General features: G+C 36.5%; 1 protein-coding gene across 1 annotated transcript in view; it reads left to right on the top strand.

Moving 5' to 3' along the window:
- The window catches only part of LOC140159991 (E3 ubiquitin-protein ligase MYCBP2-like), a 142657-nt gene that overhangs the window by 36450 nt on the left and 85511 nt on the right, over positions 1 to 20696 (top strand). The window contains 13 exon segments of the mRNA XM_072183257.1: positions 795 to 1019; positions 3411 to 3564; positions 4537 to 4739; positions 7747 to 7885; positions 10855 to 10967; positions 12147 to 12321; positions 13402 to 13469; positions 14272 to 14425; positions 14747 to 14823; positions 15304 to 15514; positions 16190 to 16357; positions 17052 to 17213; positions 19909 to 20116. Coding sequence (XP_072039358.1) covers positions 795 to 1019; positions 3411 to 3564; positions 4537 to 4739; positions 7747 to 7885; positions 10855 to 10967; positions 12147 to 12321; positions 13402 to 13469; positions 14272 to 14425; positions 14747 to 14823; positions 15304 to 15514; positions 16190 to 16357; positions 17052 to 17213; positions 19909 to 20116 — 2057 coding nt within the window.

Here is a 20696-nt window from a genome sequence, read left to right on the forward strand (position 1 = left end):
GCCTTGTGTTTGTAGAGGTTTATGTGAGGTGAGCTCTTCGTATTGTAAAAATATGATACTACCAGGCAAAATTGCTTGAACAATCTCTGCCTGTGCTTAGATTTTTGCAGAATTTCATAGATTTTAAGTTTAACATCCAAAATGTGTTTTGTCCGTATTCCCGATTTGTAGAAATTTTTTATTTTCTAATTGAAGATACAAGAGGTTGGATATTTTTGCAAAATGTTATATTAAAATGGTGTTACCAGGGGTCCATTTCACTCAACTTTACAAAACCTTGTAAGTCTTGAAATTGTTCGTAACTTACGACTAGTTACAAGTTCCATTTCACTAAACTTACTTTTGAACGGTACCCTTCGTAAGTAATAAGGATTTTCTGGAGGGACCCTTTGTAAAGTTACGTCTAGTATTAGGTATCCTTAACTTTATGAATGGTTACTTGAGTTACGAAGGGTTAAAGGTTTAGTGAAATGGATGCCTGATGGTAAAGAAGAAAATTGTGAGTGAATCTTGATTGGTTTTTGAAATGAGGGCAAAGTATTCCTTTTCTTGTGCATCATTTACAAGCAAGTCTTGTACACATTTTATCCCTTGCAAGTGAAAGTGAATACAGATTTTATGCATTACTAACGGTGAATCGGTGATATGTCCATCCCTCTAGCAGGGATGGCCATGCCGATTTTGTGAAATAGGAAACAGATTCTGAATCGCCAGCGAAGTGATATACATTGTAATTCCTTGATCATCACCAATCTCATAATTAATTTGTTTTTATTAATTTTGTATATTTACAGAAGGATACAGCCAGAGAATCGCAGAGCATCCAGCCCCCTCTGGTTGAGGTACAAGGCAATGCATCAGCATTCAGTGTGTACGCTAGTGTGCGACAATGCATCCTGGAACGCGAGATGCGGGAGAGACTGCTGGTGTTATCCAGAGGCCTAGATGGCAAGCCAGATGACGGTGGATCAGATGATGACAATGATGATAATGATGATGAATTGATTCAGTTGCCAAAGGTAGGACTATCAAACTCGACCTGCAGTTGACCACAGCTTCCACCCGGGTTTGTCCGGTTTCCATTGTTTAGAACAATAGAAGCCGTATGGAACCGGTGGTCAACAACCAGTCGAGTTTTGATTTCATCCCCAAGTATATAAGTCTCCTCATCCACCAGTTTGATTTACAGCTCTTGCTCCACACAAAGTGTCTGCTAATTATAATGTTATAACACTGTTTCTGATTAGCTGATGAGATCTCTCTGAAACAGTAAGATCCCGGATCTTTTTTGTGTACACCTGACTTCAACTCCATGTGACTATGCTCATGACTCGTGAATATTTCTGCAATTAATGGTCATTAACCTATTGAAAGCCTTGTTACAATTTGTGCTCTGACTTGCTTTGGCATCATGGGAAAGATTTTGGCCAATCAAAACTTAGGGCTTGTGCATTATTATTGACTGACTTTGTAGAGTGAGTGGAATGAAACTGGCATATAAATGATCTGAGTTCTTGATAGAGCAGAATCTCCATCAAAGGCAAATTTATTTTGTAAACTGAAATGGAGTTAGTACATACAATACAAGATAAGCAGCTTCTGAAAAAATAAATTGGAAATAAATGTTAGAAACAGAATAGGGACCACAGTGGACAGCAGTCTAGTTCAAAAGAGTCACAAATAATTGAAACTTGTTTTAATATAATGTCATCAATTGTTGTAGGTGCATGTATCTTACTCAAGTGAGATTTACTTAGTAGTAGAAAGGCCACTCTCTGGCTACATAGGGTCGTGTGCATCAGTTTTGGACAAAGGTGCCAACTGGGTTAGAATTAATTGTAAGAGTCTCTTTCAAGCCTGGAAACAAGCAGGCGCCGAGCGATTTTTACCCTACGGTTACCGAGTTTTGACGCCTGGATCCAACCAGAATTACACGCCCAGGCGCCAGAGAAAATCTGAATTTTGCGCCCGGTATATATGACCATTATTGCTCCATTTTGACAAGTTCAGTGCTCAGGAAATGACCCAGTAAAACTTCGTCAGGCAAGCTCATTTCCACTCAAAATATTGGCCATTTCAATGTATTTTCAACAAAATGCAGTGCCAAATCTTATCTTTTACCTAATATTTTGCCAATTTTCCTTGATATTTGCCTTCAGGGCTCATAATTTTGGCAGTATTTTGCCTTGTTTTCTGGTTAGGTGATCACGATGATCGTGATCATGAAGGCGGCCATCTTGAATTTTGCCTATGTGTTTCTAGATATTGTTTTTCCTAGAATCATGAAAAAAACCCAAAATAAAATAATAAAATAAAATAAAATTAAATTAAATTACATTACATTACATTACATTACATTACATTACATTACATTACATTACATTACATTACATTACATTACATTAAATTAAAAATTAAATTAAAATATTAAAAAAAAAAAAATAAATAAATAAATAAAATAAAATAAAATAAAAGTCTGTTCAGATAACATCTCTGGTGAGCATCGAAAAGCTATAGAAATAACAAAAATAAGCATTTTGATACTTTCAGAAAAACGACAGGACCAGGAGCCGCTTTTCCAAATGTTTGGCTCCTGGTTCAGACCGACTTATTTCCAGGCCTGGTCTCTTTTATCTGTTTAACCCAGCTGGCATTTCTGAAAATTACCAAAAAATGTAAAATCTAAAAGTAGCCATAACTTCAAAAGAAAATACAGTACGGTAAGCCAAAAAATTAATGTACCAGTTGTGTTCATCCTTTTATATCCTAAATAAAGAAAAATGTGTCAAAATTAAAACAAGCAGCAAAAACCCTGGACTCTTTAGCTCTGATATAAGACCTCATTTGTTGGAATTGGTTGAGAATTAAAGAAACGGTGGTCTAAAACCTAATAAAGAAACGAAATCAAAAGATGCACTTTTGTGTTCTAATCAATGAAAGCACGATGCTAGTTTTAATGTGTTAATCATTGGAAGCACGGCGCTGGTTCTCTTGTTCGTGAACGCATTGTGTGCAAATCAATAGGGCATGTAATGGAGGAAACTGCAACTTTTAAATTGGCATCTTCCTTGGGTTATTGGATCGTCATATCTTTATTCCTTGAACAATATCAACAAACGAGGTCTTAAATTCGTGCTAAAAGATGCAGCTATTGGCTGTTGGTTCCAATTATGACATATCTGTCTTTGTTTAGGATATACAAGGGGTAAACATTATAACTGGTACCTTAATTTTTTGGCTTACTGTATAGGCCTATCTGTGAACAAAAACATTCCATCATACAATATTGAGGTGAAATTTGGGTTAAAACATGCTTTTTTCATGATTTTAGATATTTATGTGCATAGAAGTAAACAAAACATTTCTTATTTTTTTCTAATTTTTCTAATGTGTGTCTTCTCCTTACCCAGGTGGTCGGCATCGGTTTACGCAGTGTGTTTGAACTAATACGTGAATCATGCACATCGCACCCTGCTTTATGTACCAGAGCCCTGCAAGCCCTACTAGACATGCTACAGGGTCAGATGCCCGAAGGATTGGCTAAAGAACCAGATGATATCATTGGTAAGCTAAGATGCTATGGTGTTGATACTATACACGTACATGTAACAGTGAATAATACTTATTTCTTAATCACAATATCTTGTTGCCAGTATCCATATGCAAATTTAATATTTATTACATGTAATGTTACATGCATTAACCCTCGTCCAGGGTTGCCAAACCCGCAATTTGGTAGCCCAATTAGGCGACTTTTGAAGATCTTCTCCATGACTTTTGACAATTTCTCTCCCATAGAAACTAATGGTTAAGAAAAAATTGGGCGGCATTTCAACATTGGCTCCCGCGACTTCCGATAGTTTCCTGCCCCATAGAAACCAATAAAATAAAATTAAGAGAAAAATTGGGCGACTTTTGATTATTTGACCCGCGATTGGGGCTGAAATTTTTTGGCAACCCTGCCCTCGTACTATTGAGCCATATTTTGTAACACACTGATTATGAAGGAGGCGTGTTTTTTGCACCCCCATAATTTTGAAACATCATCTTTGATACCAAAGTATAGCTATGGGTCTCCTCTATCCAGTGATACCTAAATAAGTACATACATTCCACACATAATATGACTATGACATCATAATGTGGGCACGCCCTCACAAATTGGGAAATTCCAGCTCTATACAGAATTATAGCAAAAAAAGCTATGTAATTTTTGCCATTTTCTCCTAAATATGACAGGAAATGACTATTTCAACTTAACTAGTAAAAACCTGATATATCTTGTAATAATTGTACAAGAGCAAAAGAAAATTATGGATTTTACAGTAGAAATCTATTTAGAGTCTGTAGCCATGTTATTGTAAACAATTTAGAACAAAACAAAACTCTAGTTTTAGTTTAAATATGTTGCATATACAGGACAGGGCACTGGCGATCCAAATAACATGATAACTGATTTAATAACTTTGTTGGCATTCCCAATGGAATATAATCTTTATATGAAGCATAATTTCTTCTTTTTTGTTTTTTGTTTAGCATCTTTATTTGAGCTGCTCCTACAACTAGCTTCGGATCCTCGCTTGGAGGATTTCACACCAGGAAAACATCAGTCCATCTCATCGCTTAGCTGTGCTTGTCTACTCAGTCTAGTCACGGCAAGCGGCAACACCGGCAAGATGTTATCGGCGATTTCAACAATGCTGATGAGTGGTGGAAGACTACCACAACAAACATTCAAGGTAAGGGGAAAGGGAAAGACAGGTTAGGCCTAAAGTTTGTTTGGCTTATATAAGGCCGAAAAAATAAGACTCATAACACTGTGTATTGATATAGAATGGTGTGCACGCTGTTGGGCACAGTGCTTACGCATGTTGTGCGTTGTGTAATGTGTGACTGGCGCACGCTTATGTGAATTTACGCAAGCGTGAGTTGGGACTTTATTGATGCGCGCAGTAACAAAAACCGAATAATTTCCGCCTTATATAAGCCAAACAAACTTTAATTGACTGCACTTTTACATTTCTTTCATACTGTGCAAAGGTACAGCACTTGCATGGTTCGTGAGTGCAGCACAAAAACTTTATAGATTGTAGATCATGAAAGATTCAAGTGGCAAGCAATAGGATCTTTCCCCAAAGTATTGTGACAGTTTAGCACATTTGTGGCAATGTGGCTTCTTATTTTGTTGTATATTTAGCAGTATTAACAGCCTTTAAGAAAATAATATTTTGAATATTTTGATTTTTGTTGTCAGTAAATGCAAAATAATAACTTTTCGGTGTGTTCAAATAACGGTTCATCGCATTTGAGTTACTGGAAATAAATAAGTTTGGGTCTTGAGGTTATGAATTTGAAAATGGTTGCAAGTGATCCGACTTCGAAGAAATAGGGTCCAATTCATGAAAAGGTTGGGAGCCACTGCTCTATTAAAAATGAGTTATGTCTGGTGTGTCAAAGTCCATTCATTATGTTATGTTTGGTGTCTCAAAGTCCAGTGGCAAAAAGGAAACCCTGTAAAACAATATTGTGTAGAGTGCAAGTTGAGTTTTGTGCCAGATGTTTTCTACATAGATATCGTATGATGTGTCAAGTTGGGATAGAAATACACATACACTGTAGTCATACTGTCTTACTGTTGTAATGTGAATACACAGACGGTGGTTTATTACAATAAAATATGATTGGCATGCATTGCATGTTTATCATCTGGCATTAACACACTCAAGTGTGGTTTTCTTGACCTTGATATGAACTTCAAAAGCCCTGATACAGTGCGATGGATTGCAGGTAAATAGCCTGTGATGTCATACACAGGGCCGTTCCTAGGGGTTTTGCCGCCCTAGGCAAAGTCTCTCCCTGCCGCCCCACCAAAGCATACCAAAAAAGTGTTAAAGGTGGTTACCCCTTGAAAACCTGTCAGTTTTGACCTATTTGATTTGTATACTGCCCACCAGTGGCGTAGTTAGGGCTTATGACGCCCAGGGCTAGGGATACATAATGATGCCCCCTCACCCCGATTCTTAAAACTATTGGATGCGAGCGCGTGAAAATTTCCACAAATAAGGCCTACCACTAATAAATTTTGGCTATAATGATTTATAAATTGATTTCAAATAGGAACTACCACAAATAAATGTTGGCTATATAGTTAATGATAAATTTATCTTTAAAATGATTTTGTAGTGAAATGCGCGCGAAGCGAGCAAAAATTTTGAATTTCATCGCTTGGATGGGCGCAGAATCGATGGTGAATTAGTCAATTCTGCGCCCCCTAATGATGGAGCCCAGGGCATGTGCCCCACATGCCCCCCTCTCCCTGTCGCTCCGCCACTGCTGCCCACGACCGTTTTCCTTCTTTTCTGTAATTTTTATCCCTCCCATTTTTTCTTTTTATCCGCCCTCATTTTTCTTCCCCTTTCTTTCTCCATTCCTCCATTTTTTATTTTTTCTCCTTCTGTTTTTTCGCCCCTCTGCGTTTGCCGCCCTAGGCTAATCGCCTTTACCTGGCCTAATGGTCGGAACGGCCCTGGTCATACGCGGAGTGCATACACACCTTCGTCTTACTAAAGGGTTGAAATTATGTCGCCACTGTAGGGTTTTAACTCGGCAACCGCATCCTACCTTGTGATTATGTTAATCTCTGCTCTATCATGCCTAGTCACATTTTTTCATGTCTTGTTTTATTTATTTGTTATTTATTTGCCTTTACACCTCCACTGCGAGGCATTCTGCTTTTTGCTATGTCCACACCTCTGTCCGTCCGTCCTTATGCGTATCTCTTGAATGGAAAAGGCGGATAGAGTTAGGATATTCCAAGATATGTAGGTTATTGTCAGAAACTCTGGCTTGCTTTTTTGGGTCTAATTACCATATATTCATCAATATGATAATGAGCTGATTTACTTATTCTGCCCTGAAATTACCCTCTGTTCGTCCAGATACTATACCACTTGAATAGATGGGCGGATTGACTTTAGATATTCAAGGATAGGTAGGCCACAGTTAGAAAGTCTGGCTACTTTTTATTTAGTGTAATTTGCATATTCGTTATTACGAAAATGAGCTCATTTGCAATTTTTTGTTACTTTGTTATTTTTTATATTTTTGTTCGCCACTGATAAAGTTTGACATGCTGTAATAATATGTTTATGAATTTAAAACGCCTTGTATATTATATAGTGCTATTACAACCTCAAAAAGAAGATGAGCATAATATTTTACATAATACAAAGTGCAAGAAAATAAACAAGAAAAACTAGACAAATATGAGCAAAACAGTTTCTCTTTGATGAACATACCTGAGTCTTGAACTGACTTTTGAAACTGGTGACAGTTTTCCAAGATCCTATGGTTGGTGACACAGGTTGTTCCACAATCTAGGAGATTCTAAAAATGACGAGACAAGAAGTGACTTGAGCAGAGAGCGGAGATCAGGTCTTGCAGAATGCAGGCATGAAAATGTTCAGCGTTTTAGCTGATTTCAGCATTTTTTTCTGTTATTGATTTCAGTGTTTTTCAGCCTATTTCTGAATCAAATTAACAGAAAATGGTAAAAAATATTGGTTTTTATTGCTTTTTTTCAAGACCAATTTTCATGCCTGAGAATAAAGTGATGAGATCTGTGATATGATGGAGCCTGTCTTTAAAGCGATACTTCTTTAACCGAGAGCCAATGCATAGAAAGCTGCAATGTTTCTAGTTATGATCCATTTTACCTACATGTATTTCTTTTTTTCCTGTCCATAGGTACCCAATATTCTTTCAGCTCTACAGAGGAGTGTCCAGGCAGTGTTACTTGGAACAACCCAGTTTCCTGATTGGCTGCAGTCTGGAGTGCCCAGCCAATCACAACTTGATACCTGGGTCATTGATGGAATGGGGAAAGGTGAGATAACAGATCAAAGTCGGCATGATATTGAGATAAGCAGGCAAAAATGAGGAGCAAAAAACACTTAAAAGCAGACCAGGCTTTGGCGATATTTTGATTAACCGAAGATAAATGTTTTTTTAAATCGTGTACTTGATTATTTAAAAACACTAATCAAAATATCGACATTTTGATTTAATTGAAAATAATCGATTGTTTTTCGAAGCAAATAGATTTTTAAGCAATATTTTTCAATTGATAGATGGATTTTAAAATAGTGTAACTTTATAGGTGATTATTAGCTGAACCTACAACCAGAATAGCAAGTAAAATAACTGTTAAACACATCTGTTTCCACTTTAAAATGAACAGCAATGTTTAATAGTGTAATTCTATGCAACAGGGGTAGTGTGGATGGGGTAGTGCAACAGGGTAGTTGCTCAACGTATTACAGTCACACAATATTCAGTCAATTGAAAATAATGAATTAAAAAAAAATGAATTGGAATCAATTGTTTGTAACAATCAACCAAGCCAACTATGAACAGTTTCTAACTTTGCAAGTATGCTTGGCAAGTTAGCAATGGTAATAAATCAATGTTCAAAATTTCCAATTTTGTACGAAAGTGAATCAGAACATGCAACAAATATTCATTTGGCCTTTTCATATTTGGAATTTGTCATTGCTTTGGTGTTTGCAAATGTATGCAGATCTTTTTTGTAAAATCATTCAAAATATATACTGTATTTCGTCAAATAGTCGCCCCTCTCAAATAAACGCTCCCCACCACTTTTTTCAACCAAGATGTTTCAAAAATGCTGATATTTCCATGCTATCTTGTGTAGTAAGCTTACCAAGTTGCCCACATGGTCGATAATAGCGTCAATAATTGGCGAAAATCTGGATTGGAAACCCGGAAGTGAACCAGAAGTCATTGTTTCTAGTTTATAGTTCGTCATTTTAGCTTAAGTTTTAAGGGGTACTACACCCATTGATTTTTTTTGCATTTTTTGCATTTTGTGAAGAAATTACAAAAAAAATTGGACAAAGTGGTATGCAAAATGAAGGGGCATATCTTCTCGTTTTATTGGTGGTATCGGTATCAATGTAGCTTACATGCTTTTACAGATAGAAGCCAAAAGGAGGTACATCACTGATGATTTAAATTCACTTCATTTTGGAAAGCTTACTATCAACGGATTTCGTTAAAATTTTGGATATGTGTTGCTAACACATTAGGGAAATAAAGTTGATATGTAAAATGGGAATAAGTGGTTCCTGATTTCTTTTATGACTTCATGAACTTGGTGCTCCACAACTATCAAAAAAGGAACTGGTTAAAATGCTTCTATTTTCAATGTTGAGCTATATTTTGTATTTTTAACTTGCGACATTATTGCACTGAAACTTAATTAAGCCATAGGTAACAGGTTACAACAACCATACTACAGCAATGATGAAAAAATTGTATTTCTTGTCACCTATACAACCATATTGGGTAGTTTTCCGTAAGCTTAACTTTTGTGATTTTGGTAACTATTTTATATTTATTTGTGAAATCCGTCTCAACTAGGCATTCTAAATTGTACTCACCATTTACATCCCAAGGTATATTAGTATATCCACCATGCACTTCTCGATATATATCCAGTTAAAGACAGAATATCAAAATTATGCCTCATATGATATCACAGACTCTCACATGTGTATTCAAAATTGATGCTTAAATTTGACCTGAACCAATTGACCTATAACCTGACATACGGTGACCTAATAGCCTTTTCTTCTCCTAACAACTAATGACTATGCATCCATTGTATAAGTGTTTATTTAATTTATTCAGTGTCATATCATGGTAGGTATTTTGCATGCACCACTATAGATTTTCTATAGAGAGTATAACAAAGGATTTAATGTATTCTATTCATGTACCCTACTTGAACATTTTCAAAAGAATAAATTATGGTTTGTTATGAAACACAGATCTGAGTTACTAGGTTACAGTAAACAAAAAATATATAGGGCTAAAAATGACTTACTAAAATGGTTGAAAGTCACTTTATATGTAGATATATTTTATAAGTTCAGGACATGAGGTGATAAACATATATATGTACTTAATGAATTTTCAAGAAAAAAAAGAAGAGGGGTACTGATGAAAATCGGGGTATTATATCGCCTTAAGTTTACCTAATGATTTTAACTGGAATTATCGTTCTAAAATTGACCTTGAATAAACGCCCCCTTGGGAAAATGTAACACCCCGGGGGCGTTTATTTCACGAAATACGGTATCGTGTTTGAACCTTGCAAATGCAAGCTGATGTAGGCTTGCATCTTAGAATGCCGATTCTTTTTTTTTTTCCCCGTAGAATTTTATTCCTGTACTAATGAAGCTGGTGGTAGGAAAGAAAAAACATACAATATGGATCCACCAGCTCCCACAACACATCTTACATTACCAATGTTATACAAGTATAAAATTTACCAGATTTTTAGACAGAAAAAAAATTATAACACAAACAAAAATGAACAGTTAATGGTATACAATGGAAAAAATTTTCTTAAAGGTATTGAATGCCTCCTTAAATAAGTTCATCAGAACTGTTAGATATCATACTATTGGTAAATTATGTTTTACAAGTCCAATAATTTACTCATGTTTTAAACGTTTCATCTTCCAATCGGAAGACTTCATCAGTAATGTGATGAACCAGCAACACTCCTACTCTCATCTCCTACTGCAAAGAACTGTATACTCTGGAGATGAGAGTAGGAGTGTTGCTGGTTCATCGCATTACTGATGAAGTCTTCCGATTGGAAGATGAAACGTCTAAAACATGAGTAAATTATTGGACTTGTAAAACATAATTTACCAATAGTACTAGTAGGTATTGAATGCCGATTCTTATCAATACAGCCATAGTCATCAGTGGATGTATCAAATGTACTAATCATGTATTTGAATTTGTCATTGTATGTGACAGGTCCCCACAGTGAGGATGGTCACAGTGCAATAACCAGTGATGGTGCCTATCTGTATATTCATACTGATAATGGACTCTACAAAGTAGGCTCTGGATACTCAAGCACCATCAAGGTAAGACTATCACTATTAGCCACAATGGTCTCAATCTGAGTCGCACAGTTCATTAACCCTCTATGAACAATCAAAGCTCAAAATTTGACCTCAAATTGTTGGGTATGAGTTTTTGTACCCAACACATTCAAAGGTCATTCTATGAATGTACACATATATAGGGGTTAAAGAACTGTGTCTTAGTAGATGAGCATGTTTGAGGTAGTGTATGTATGTGAGACAACTGGAAACAATGAGACTAAAATCCTCTTACATACATTTATGAGTACAGGTTAGTGGTTACTCTACATGCTACACTCAGTTTTGTTCCAAGTCTAGCATCAGGCTAAAATTGTACAGTGTAGATAAAGACTGAAGAAGAAAGATGGCGGACAAGAAATGCATTGAATTTGTATCATGTCTAGCAAAAATGCAGCTTATTTAGCTAATGTCAACTTGGGTTATCAGCAGAAATATTTTCCTAACATATTGAACTATCAGATCAGCTATTTGGTACACAATATGATAGTAATGGAAAGAAGAGTGCAAATGTTCATTAAGACAAAAGTGCATCACCCTTCCACAAGTTCATCTCTAACATAAGACATACTACCACACACTTGATTGTGCAGGGGTTATGTATGACTGATTTAATTTGTGCAAACGAGTAGCTTATCCTATAGCATATTATCATTCCAGAATGTTGATGTTTACAAACAATTAGGGAGTTTAATAATATCCAATCACAGTCAGTGATGATCAGAGCCTTTTGGTATGTCAGAGAGTATCATGGATGACTTTAATTATTCAATCCTTACTGCTCTGAGACTGTTCTCTGCGTAATGCTCTATGTACAGCAATATTTTAAATGACCACTTTATGAGCATTATACTTTCAAGAATAAGTTTGTACCACTCTAAGATATACATGGGAAAGAAGAACCACGCATCGTAGAATAGCACAATTAAACATGAAATTACTCTTTAGCCAAAATTAAGGTCACAATAATTTATCGCTTAAAAATCAAAATAGGTATGTCCAACACTAGAAGTAAGACATTGTTTTTTAATCTGGTTATAAGAATTTAGTACATAACATTTTGTCTAATCTGTATTCACTGTTTGAAATGGAATCCACTACCAATTAAGATGAAGAAATGTAGATTGCTGATCATGTATGATGTTGCATTCTTTGTGACAGGGCCATATATATGCAGCTAATAAAAGTTTTCATCTGAATGAGAAGGCGTGGCTAGGTTTCGCCAGAGGCCAGCTGTTGTATAGAAGAATTGATGCTGGTAACCTACAGAGTCCTCTCTATAGAATCAACTCTATGACACTCAAGGAGGAGTCCAAACAACAAGCACCTATGCCTGGTAAGTTTAACAGTCATAACACTTAAATCATTTACTCAGGCACAGGTGTATAAGGTCACCACTGCAGTACAGTAGCGCAACTGTTGACTACTTTTTGATGGTTATGAATAGAATAAGAACTAGTGTTGCAGTGAAACCATAAATGGGTCCAACCTTCCCATTTCCGACCCGCATTCCTGTCACACTTCCCAACCACCATCCATAACCAGATGGTTGGAAACACTTAAAACATAAAAAAATGCAAATCAAAATCCATATGTGACCAGATCTGATCCAATCAGGCTTAAGTCGGGAATAATGAAGCGTGAGATATATGCAAAAAGACAGGAGAAAAAACATAAGAAAATGGACATTAAAGGTTCATAATTTTGCAACCAAATATTCAAGAGACCTAAGGATTTAACATCAGTAAGTAGGTACTGAGCATGTTAGTAATGGTAGTAACTCAATTTTCAACATTTCTGACTTTTGTCTGAGTGGATTAGATCAGGTCACATATGAACTTAAGGTTAGACAAGGTACTTGTTGGTCGAAGCATCCAAAAAATATTGATTTTCATTATGTAAATCAATATATTATTGAAAAATAACACTTTGATGTTTTGCAAAAGTTCATTCTACAAACCTATATACTTTCAAACCTTGCTTGATTTATCTTTGTTCATGAGTTATGTACTTTTATGTAAGTGTTGCAGGTGTTTCAGCCCTCTTAAAACATAACTCAAGAACCACAGGACCTGCAAAAGTATATCTGTGATATTTGAATTCTTCCACACACTCTCTATGAAATGAGCAATGCGATTTTGCCAAAGTTGACTACCATTCGCAAGATGCTATGAACTACCAAATCGCAACACTTTAAACTAGTGTCAAACCTTAATATATCGGATTTGGCAGTAATGTTGCCAATCGGATATAATGAAGCACCAATCAAATCAAGATTGATGAGTTTACTTTGATCTGGTTAATATAGTATTCTGTGAGCCCAGCTTTAGGGAAGGCTGAGTAAAACTTCAGGTAATAGATTGCTTACATATTGTACACTTTTCTCAATACAATTCTTTATGTATTTTCCCAATAGACAACCAATCCACATCACTTATGTTCAGTGATGGAGACAACATCGGATGTGTGACAGCAGATAACGATGTAAGTACATCAGAGAACCTGTCAAATTTTTTCACTAGATATTTGCTGTGTGAAGAACCTAAACGGCTGGCATGATTATTGGAATACCTGTGATCAAGAAGAGGCATAGCATTAAGTCCTCAGTTTTTAGATTTAAAGTTCATCTGTGTTGATAGATAATTAGTGGTTATTTTCACCTATGATCTCAACACAAATATCATGGTCCCAATTTGAGGGCCAAGTGCCAAGAGGTCTCGGGTTCAATTCCCCGCATGACCGAAAATAAATCTGCTCTCCCCAGAGCACATCTGGTAAAGGCAGGACAGATGAACCATGATAAAAGACCCTGTTACAGTCTGTTCCAATCAGGGTTATAAGCCCGATTGAAGGCTACACTTGATTCGTTTTTATCACGGATATGGAGAGTCCCTGTTTTAAAAAAGTAGCCACGCATGATTGCGGCACTTTGCTCTAGGTCAAGGGAATCTCCAAATCCGGGATTTAAATTTTTTTTAAAAGATTTTTCCCCGCATGTCTAAAAACACAGTTGGAGCCAAAATATGTGATTTGCGCCACAAATAATGTAGTTCCGTTTTCCTAGCAGCTCTATATGATAGTGTTGCTCATCCCATGAACCAAACTAATATCCAGCTCTGTTAGAATTCTGCTTGCCAAACTTGTGTTTCAAGTGGACTGCATTCTGAAGCTAATTATATATATTGAAGAGTTCTTAATTTGCAATGCCATAAAATAATGCTTATACTCATGTATTTTGCTAGTTTGTGACTCATGATATCTCTTCACCTCTTCTCTATTTTTACAGGACACATTTGTGGTTCACAGTTTTAATCCACTGAAAACGCCAATGTCGCATGGGAATGAACTGCAGGTTAAATTAGTAAGGAAACGACTGACTGTACACGGTCCATCACTACCTGGCAATAACAAGGAGAATGGAGGAAATATTCAAGAAATAGGTGTGTATGCAAAGAATTATGATTGTGATTTCAAATTTGTATGCAATGAAACAACCTTCAAGTATATATAAGGGAGTTACTGTATTTGTTCCATAAACCCTCAGGGCGCTTAACAATGGGGCAGGGGGGGCCCTATTTGTGCAAAATTTATGCAATTGTTTCAAGAATTCGGGGGGGGGGGGCACCATTATGTATCCTTAGCTCTGGGCTCCACAACCCCTAATTACGTCACTGTCAGATTTTGCCCTTGACTAAATTTGGATGCATCTCTATGAATTGATTAAATACCTAATAACCCAACTTTCTCTGTGCCAATTTCAGATACTGGTTTAAATGAAGATAATGCAAGCTTAGAGGCAGGCAAAGATTTTGCACTCATTAGAACTGGCTCCGGAAAGGTAACTACAATGTGTTGAAAATATAATAGTTAGGTCTTGATCAATATAATTGTGAACATTTTGTGGAATAAGTTGACCTCTTTGAGATATAATGCTCTAAGATATTTGTCTTTGAGATATAATGAGGATATTTGATGTTAGCAAATTATCATTTGTAACCTTGGCATCAGATTTGTATAATATTTTTGATTATGGGAAATTTATAAATGGTGCCTTTCTGCTTATCGGCCAACGCATTACCCGCAGTCACTGGGCACATGGCGAAATAACCCAAATGTACACCTCTGAGTGACACACACAAATGGTGGAGTTGGTGCTCTTTGGGACTAGTCTCTTTGGTTCTGGCCAAAGATGTAATGTTGTCTTCACACAGGTTTACATCAAAGCAGCAACCAACCAACCCACAAACCTTATACTAGTTCTGTTAGAATGACAAGAAAATTATTTTGACAAATTCTTGCTTTCTAATTCTTCCCGCAGGTGTTATTCATTGGAAAAGCCCAGAGCCTAGGAGTGAAACAAAGTGCTCAAGTCAGTAACAAATGGACAGAGCTACCCATTAGTAAATCCCCAAAAATAGTGCAATGTAGCATAGGACATGAAGGACATCACATCATCATGGTGGCAGAGGATGGCGCTGTCTATTTTGCTGGAACGGCGAGGAAAGGGGAAGATGGCGACCAAGGTAAGGGTCTGTGTCATTTTATTACCCACATTCACTAACTCGATTCAATGCTAACATTTTTGGCTGAGTAAGGTGGCTTTGATGTCGCTATTATGGGTTAAACAATGTAATTGCTGCAATGTCCATAGGAATCGGAAGACCTACTATTGAAAACAAATTTTGATTACCTAGTTTCTTGAATTGACTCCTACATTCTGTTTCGGAGAAGAACATCAGTCCCTTGCTCAGATTGACATGAGTGCCCTGTTAATGAACGACATGCGCAGAGCTTTGTTTGCGCCGACCAACGTTTTGACGCATAATCAACCAATCAGACCGAGTCTGTTGTTATGATTGTCAGACGATTGAATCGGCCAGTCAGAACCCCACTTCCTTGATTACGCTGTGCACGCTCTCATAATGTAGAAAAATGCCATTCTTCTCTGGCAGAAACTGTCAAAGTTGTGCTTTTAACATGACCTTGGGTGAATGTGGTAAATGCAAGTATGTTATAGTGTTGCTTACTTCCCAATTAAGTGGTATTTTGGTTAAATAAATATCAAGAAAGCATGACCCATTTTAATGTTATGTCACCTTTGCAAAAAATCCTGTTGTTTTGGGCTGTTCCAGATGAAATTCATACACCCAATTTTGTAATAGAGCATGTTTTAATTAAGAATTTGTTGTTGCATGCACTCACAGTGAAAGGACGTCGTCAGCCCAAGCCATGTAAGCCAAAGAAGATGTTGAAGATGGATGGAAAACATGTGGTGTTTGGAGCGTGTAATAATGGCAGCACAGCAGTCGTTACCAGAGAAGGTGAACTGTATATGTTTGGCAAAGACACCAAGAATGCTGATGCCAGCACAGGTGAGTTAAGATATTGGATATTGATTTGGTATAAAAGGTCAAAATTCTGCGTAAAATAATGTGAGCCGTGTATTGTGACGTGAACAAATGAAAGCTAATAAGTGTTTGAGAAGATTCCGTTGATGCACATGCATAGTGTTTGAATTGAATGTATCACTGCTGGTTGATTTGTTCAACTTTGTAAGGACATCTAATCTCAGGCTACTAATGTTGAGCTAATTGTGGGTTGAGGGTGTATATTTGGAATTTGTGTAATATGTGACATGATCTGACGAATCAGACCAAAGTTGCAAGAACGAAATTGAGATACAGGCAAAGTATGGTGTAAAAAATGTAATAAAAACATACAACACTGAACAAGTAAAAAGTTTATAACTTTGCAACCAAGTATGCCAGGACTTGCCGATTTCAACATCAATAATTGTAGGTACTGAGCAAGTTAGTAATGGCAGTAACTCAATTTTCAGAATTTCCTACTTTGATCAAGTCACATTGTGTCTCCAAATATCTCATAGTCTATTTGTTCAGCAAATCACAGAAGTTAATAGGCAAATTAAACTCGAGTGTATCAACACAATCATGTCCAATGCTTAAATACAGATACCTTGTGAAATTATTGCAGTGTGCCAGTTATCACCAAGTAGAGTGGTCATTAAATGGTTAACTTTGTATAACACTGTTTTTGTCATTTCAGGTCTAGTAACCGACCTCAAAGGTCAACAGGTCACACAAGTAGCCCTGGGTAAAGCCCATGCAAGTGTGATCACAAGTAAAGGAGAGGTGTATACATTTGGTGTGAACAGTAAAGGCCAGTGTGGCAGAGGCCCATCACCAGGACAACCAGCAAATAAAGACAGTGAGTATTAGCTTGGATTTGGCTATTCCATTTAAATTACACACTATCCCTGTGTCCACAGAGGGAGAATGAGTTTTGAACAGAACAGACAATTGGGTAACTTTCATTTGAAATACTCACTCCAGTTGTGGAAGATAGGTGTAAAGTCATAATACAGAGGGAGTATGGGTATCAAAATGATTAACCCTGACCAATTACATTTGAAAATATACTCCCCTGTGGAAAATCTTGCACAGGGGAGTGTGGATTTTAAATGGAATAGCCCATTTTATGAACGTTTCTTTAATTAAGAAATAAAGGGTAATACATTATCCTTTACATGAAAATAATGTGTCCGAGGCAGTAAAAACGTAAATAATGGGTGAGGTGCAGCCGAACCCATTATTTAAACGTTTTCTGCCGAGGACACATTATTTGCGTGTACAGGATAATGCTGCACCCTTTATTTCTATTCTATTACCACAAAATAGTGTGATTTAAAGAGAAAATATCACATTTTTTGCACAAATAATTTCAAGTTGTTTACCTCAAAGTGGAGAGTTTCCGGGAATTTTGAAGGCCTGGAAATTTTGGGAATTTTCAATTATTGACTTTTATTATGTTTTTAACTTGTATTTTAATATTTAATAATTCAGAAAGCAAACTGAAAGCAAATTTAATCTTTTCACAACATATGTATGATGTTTACAATCAGATAAGTGCTACCAATGAAGAATAGGCTTTGTTTATATGTTTTTTTACCACAGATTTTCAGTATTAAAAAATGACTAAAGATTTTTTCATGTGGGATTTTCCAAGTCCAGCATCTTGCATATTTTCATTCTAAAATGATGCATATTTTGGGAATTCCCAATTACCATTAGGCCATCGGCAATGAATTCATAGTTTCCTCTTGGAGATCTTGAAAAGGGGACGAGGTCACATTTCATTATTCATTACTTGGCATCATTTCATTATTTGCTATTTGTAGAGGATTGGATTCAAACATAAAACATGTTCCAAATGAATTAATGCAGCATATCATAGGTTCATTTTGCTCATATTGTGAAATAAAAATCTTTTAAAATAAATTACTATTATGCAAGCGCATCTGAAACTCCACCGGAAAGTGACGAGGGATTTTTAAATTTCCATTATTTAGCACACACTCTACCCCTGCAGCAAAACACTGCTAAAATGCTTACAAGAATGAGACAAACATAACTGACAAGTAAACACTTTCATAAAGACATCAACTTCAAGAAAATTGAGATTTGAATGAAAATAATGAAAGTTTTGGCCAGTTTTGAAAAATGACGAAGCGCTCAAGAGGAAACTATGAATTCATTGCGGTGGCCTTATAATAGTTCATTGCTATTTCTTAACCAAAAATGTATGCAGTTGGGATTTTTCAATAGCTTTGAGTCACTGAGACAAACATTCCTATTTATTTTGCCTTTAGAATACATTGTATGGGAGTCATTTTGATTGACAATGTAACTTGCCATGTCATAATTAACTTCCTCAATCAAACCTCTTCAAATTGCTATGAAAATGGCCAATTTTCTTATCATTTAATTTTCAAAAGTCCAACCAAACGCAATAATAAAAAAAAATTGCATATAGCCCTACATCATGGTACATACATGTATTTGGTACGGAACAGACAACGTTAACTCCCGGACATTAACTTATGCAAGATCTTTAAATTTGCAGTTCACATTTTATGAGCTACATGTAGCACTGAATGAGAGTTTAATATTCAAGATCACTTAGCTGGTAGCTGGTAACAAAAATGTTGGTAGTGCTAAAAGTATTCTATTACTAAAATAATAGAAGTCTTTATGTAGGCCTAATAAGATTTTAAGATAATGATTATCCCTTCAGAGTTTGGTTTTTGTTTCAAAACTCATTATACTCGCTAGTGTAAAATGTTTTACAGAACAAAAACATAATGCAGTAAGATCTGGTCATGCTTGTTGTTTTCTTTGATAAAAATGGATATTGATCATTCTTGAAGTTCTTTATTATGATTGTATGCTCTTATTACTCCAATACCCTAATCTACACAGTGATTCCCCTGTTTAAACTTTGATTTTTAGATTTTAAAATTCCCGTTAATTCCCGTTTATTCCCAAAATTTCCGGTGGTAACTTTCCACTCTGAAAATTCCGGAATTTTACAACCCCTAGCCTCACGCGTAGCCAAAGCGTAAGTGACAGTGAGTATTGCTTTGCGTAGAATGCCTAATGACGCTAATATACTGTATCGCGCTTTGCTGTGCGCTTTGATGCGAGTAGAACATAAAGTTTGTTGCCCTGGCCACTTTATTGCTAATTAATGGTCTTTCACGTGACGCGTTTCACCAAATTACAGTTTTTGAATAATGGGTTGTGGGGGTAATAGAATGGGGAATAAAGTGTATTGGGCTAGTTTTTGCACCTTTTTTCCTATGTATATGTGCACCAATGTGGAGGACTGCATCCACAATGCCCTAAGAATGCATGGCTTCATTGCTGTTCAAATGCGGGTCAATTTTCTAGCCCATATTCATAGTTGATATAAAATGATGAAAACTGTGCAGTTCGGAAGTGTTTTTAAGATTGTTTTTGTTCTGTAGAAAATATTTTCCCTGGCTCTCATTCCCAGAGTCTAGTAAAAAGTTGAAATCTGATATCATGTTAGATGAAATATGCTACTTAATTATCACCCCCAGTAGGTGGTGCTGCTGCCGCTGCCGCCGCCAACAACGTGGCTGCAGGGGCAGAGGAAGAACTGGACGAAGAAGACGTGGAAAGAGAAGAAGAGATCTGCGAACATGAGTGGAAGTCGGACCAGTGTATGATATGCACCATATGCGGAGAGTGCACAGGGTATGGGGATAGCTGTGTCAACAGTCATAATCCAGGCAGGAGTCCAGGAGCGTAAGTTAAATGAATAAGGGACTGTGTCTAAATACCAGTGTGCAGCTTCCCGCAGTTTGGCGAGGGATCCCACCTTCAAAGCTCAAGCGTTGTGGCTGATTGATGTAAACTGCAGCTTGGCTGGGGAAGGTTGTGCACTGATAAATAGGTATGGGTTTAAAAGCGATAACGGAATAAATTGGATGTGCATGCTTTATTTGTAGTTTAGTGCATCTATATAGGTTGTAACATCTGTCAATCCTGATTTATCTCTTTATTAGGGGAATGCATAAATAATAAATCTGTGGTTATCTAAATGGAAGCCATTTTGAGCATACTATGTCACTTGACATGGACTATTTCAGTTGAAATGCAGACACCTGTATGCAAAACATGACCTTGATCTTTCATACAGGGAGTGTGAATTTCAATTTCAAATTGGGTCACCTGGATAGGTAACTCCTATATGAAATCTTCACCCCTGTGTGGAAGATTAAGGTCATGTCTTCCACAAGGGGTATGTTGATTTGAACTGGAATTGTCCATTGTGAAATTTTACCCTTGAGAGCAGGTGTGGATATGAATACCGTATTTCGTCAAA

The sequence above is a fragment of the Amphiura filiformis genome, chromosome 9 (assembly GCF_039555335.1).
Source record: "Amphiura filiformis chromosome 9, Afil_fr2py, whole genome shotgun sequence".
Classification (NCBI taxonomy): Eukaryota; Metazoa; Echinodermata; class Ophiuroidea; order Amphilepidida; family Amphiuridae; genus Amphiura; species Amphiura filiformis.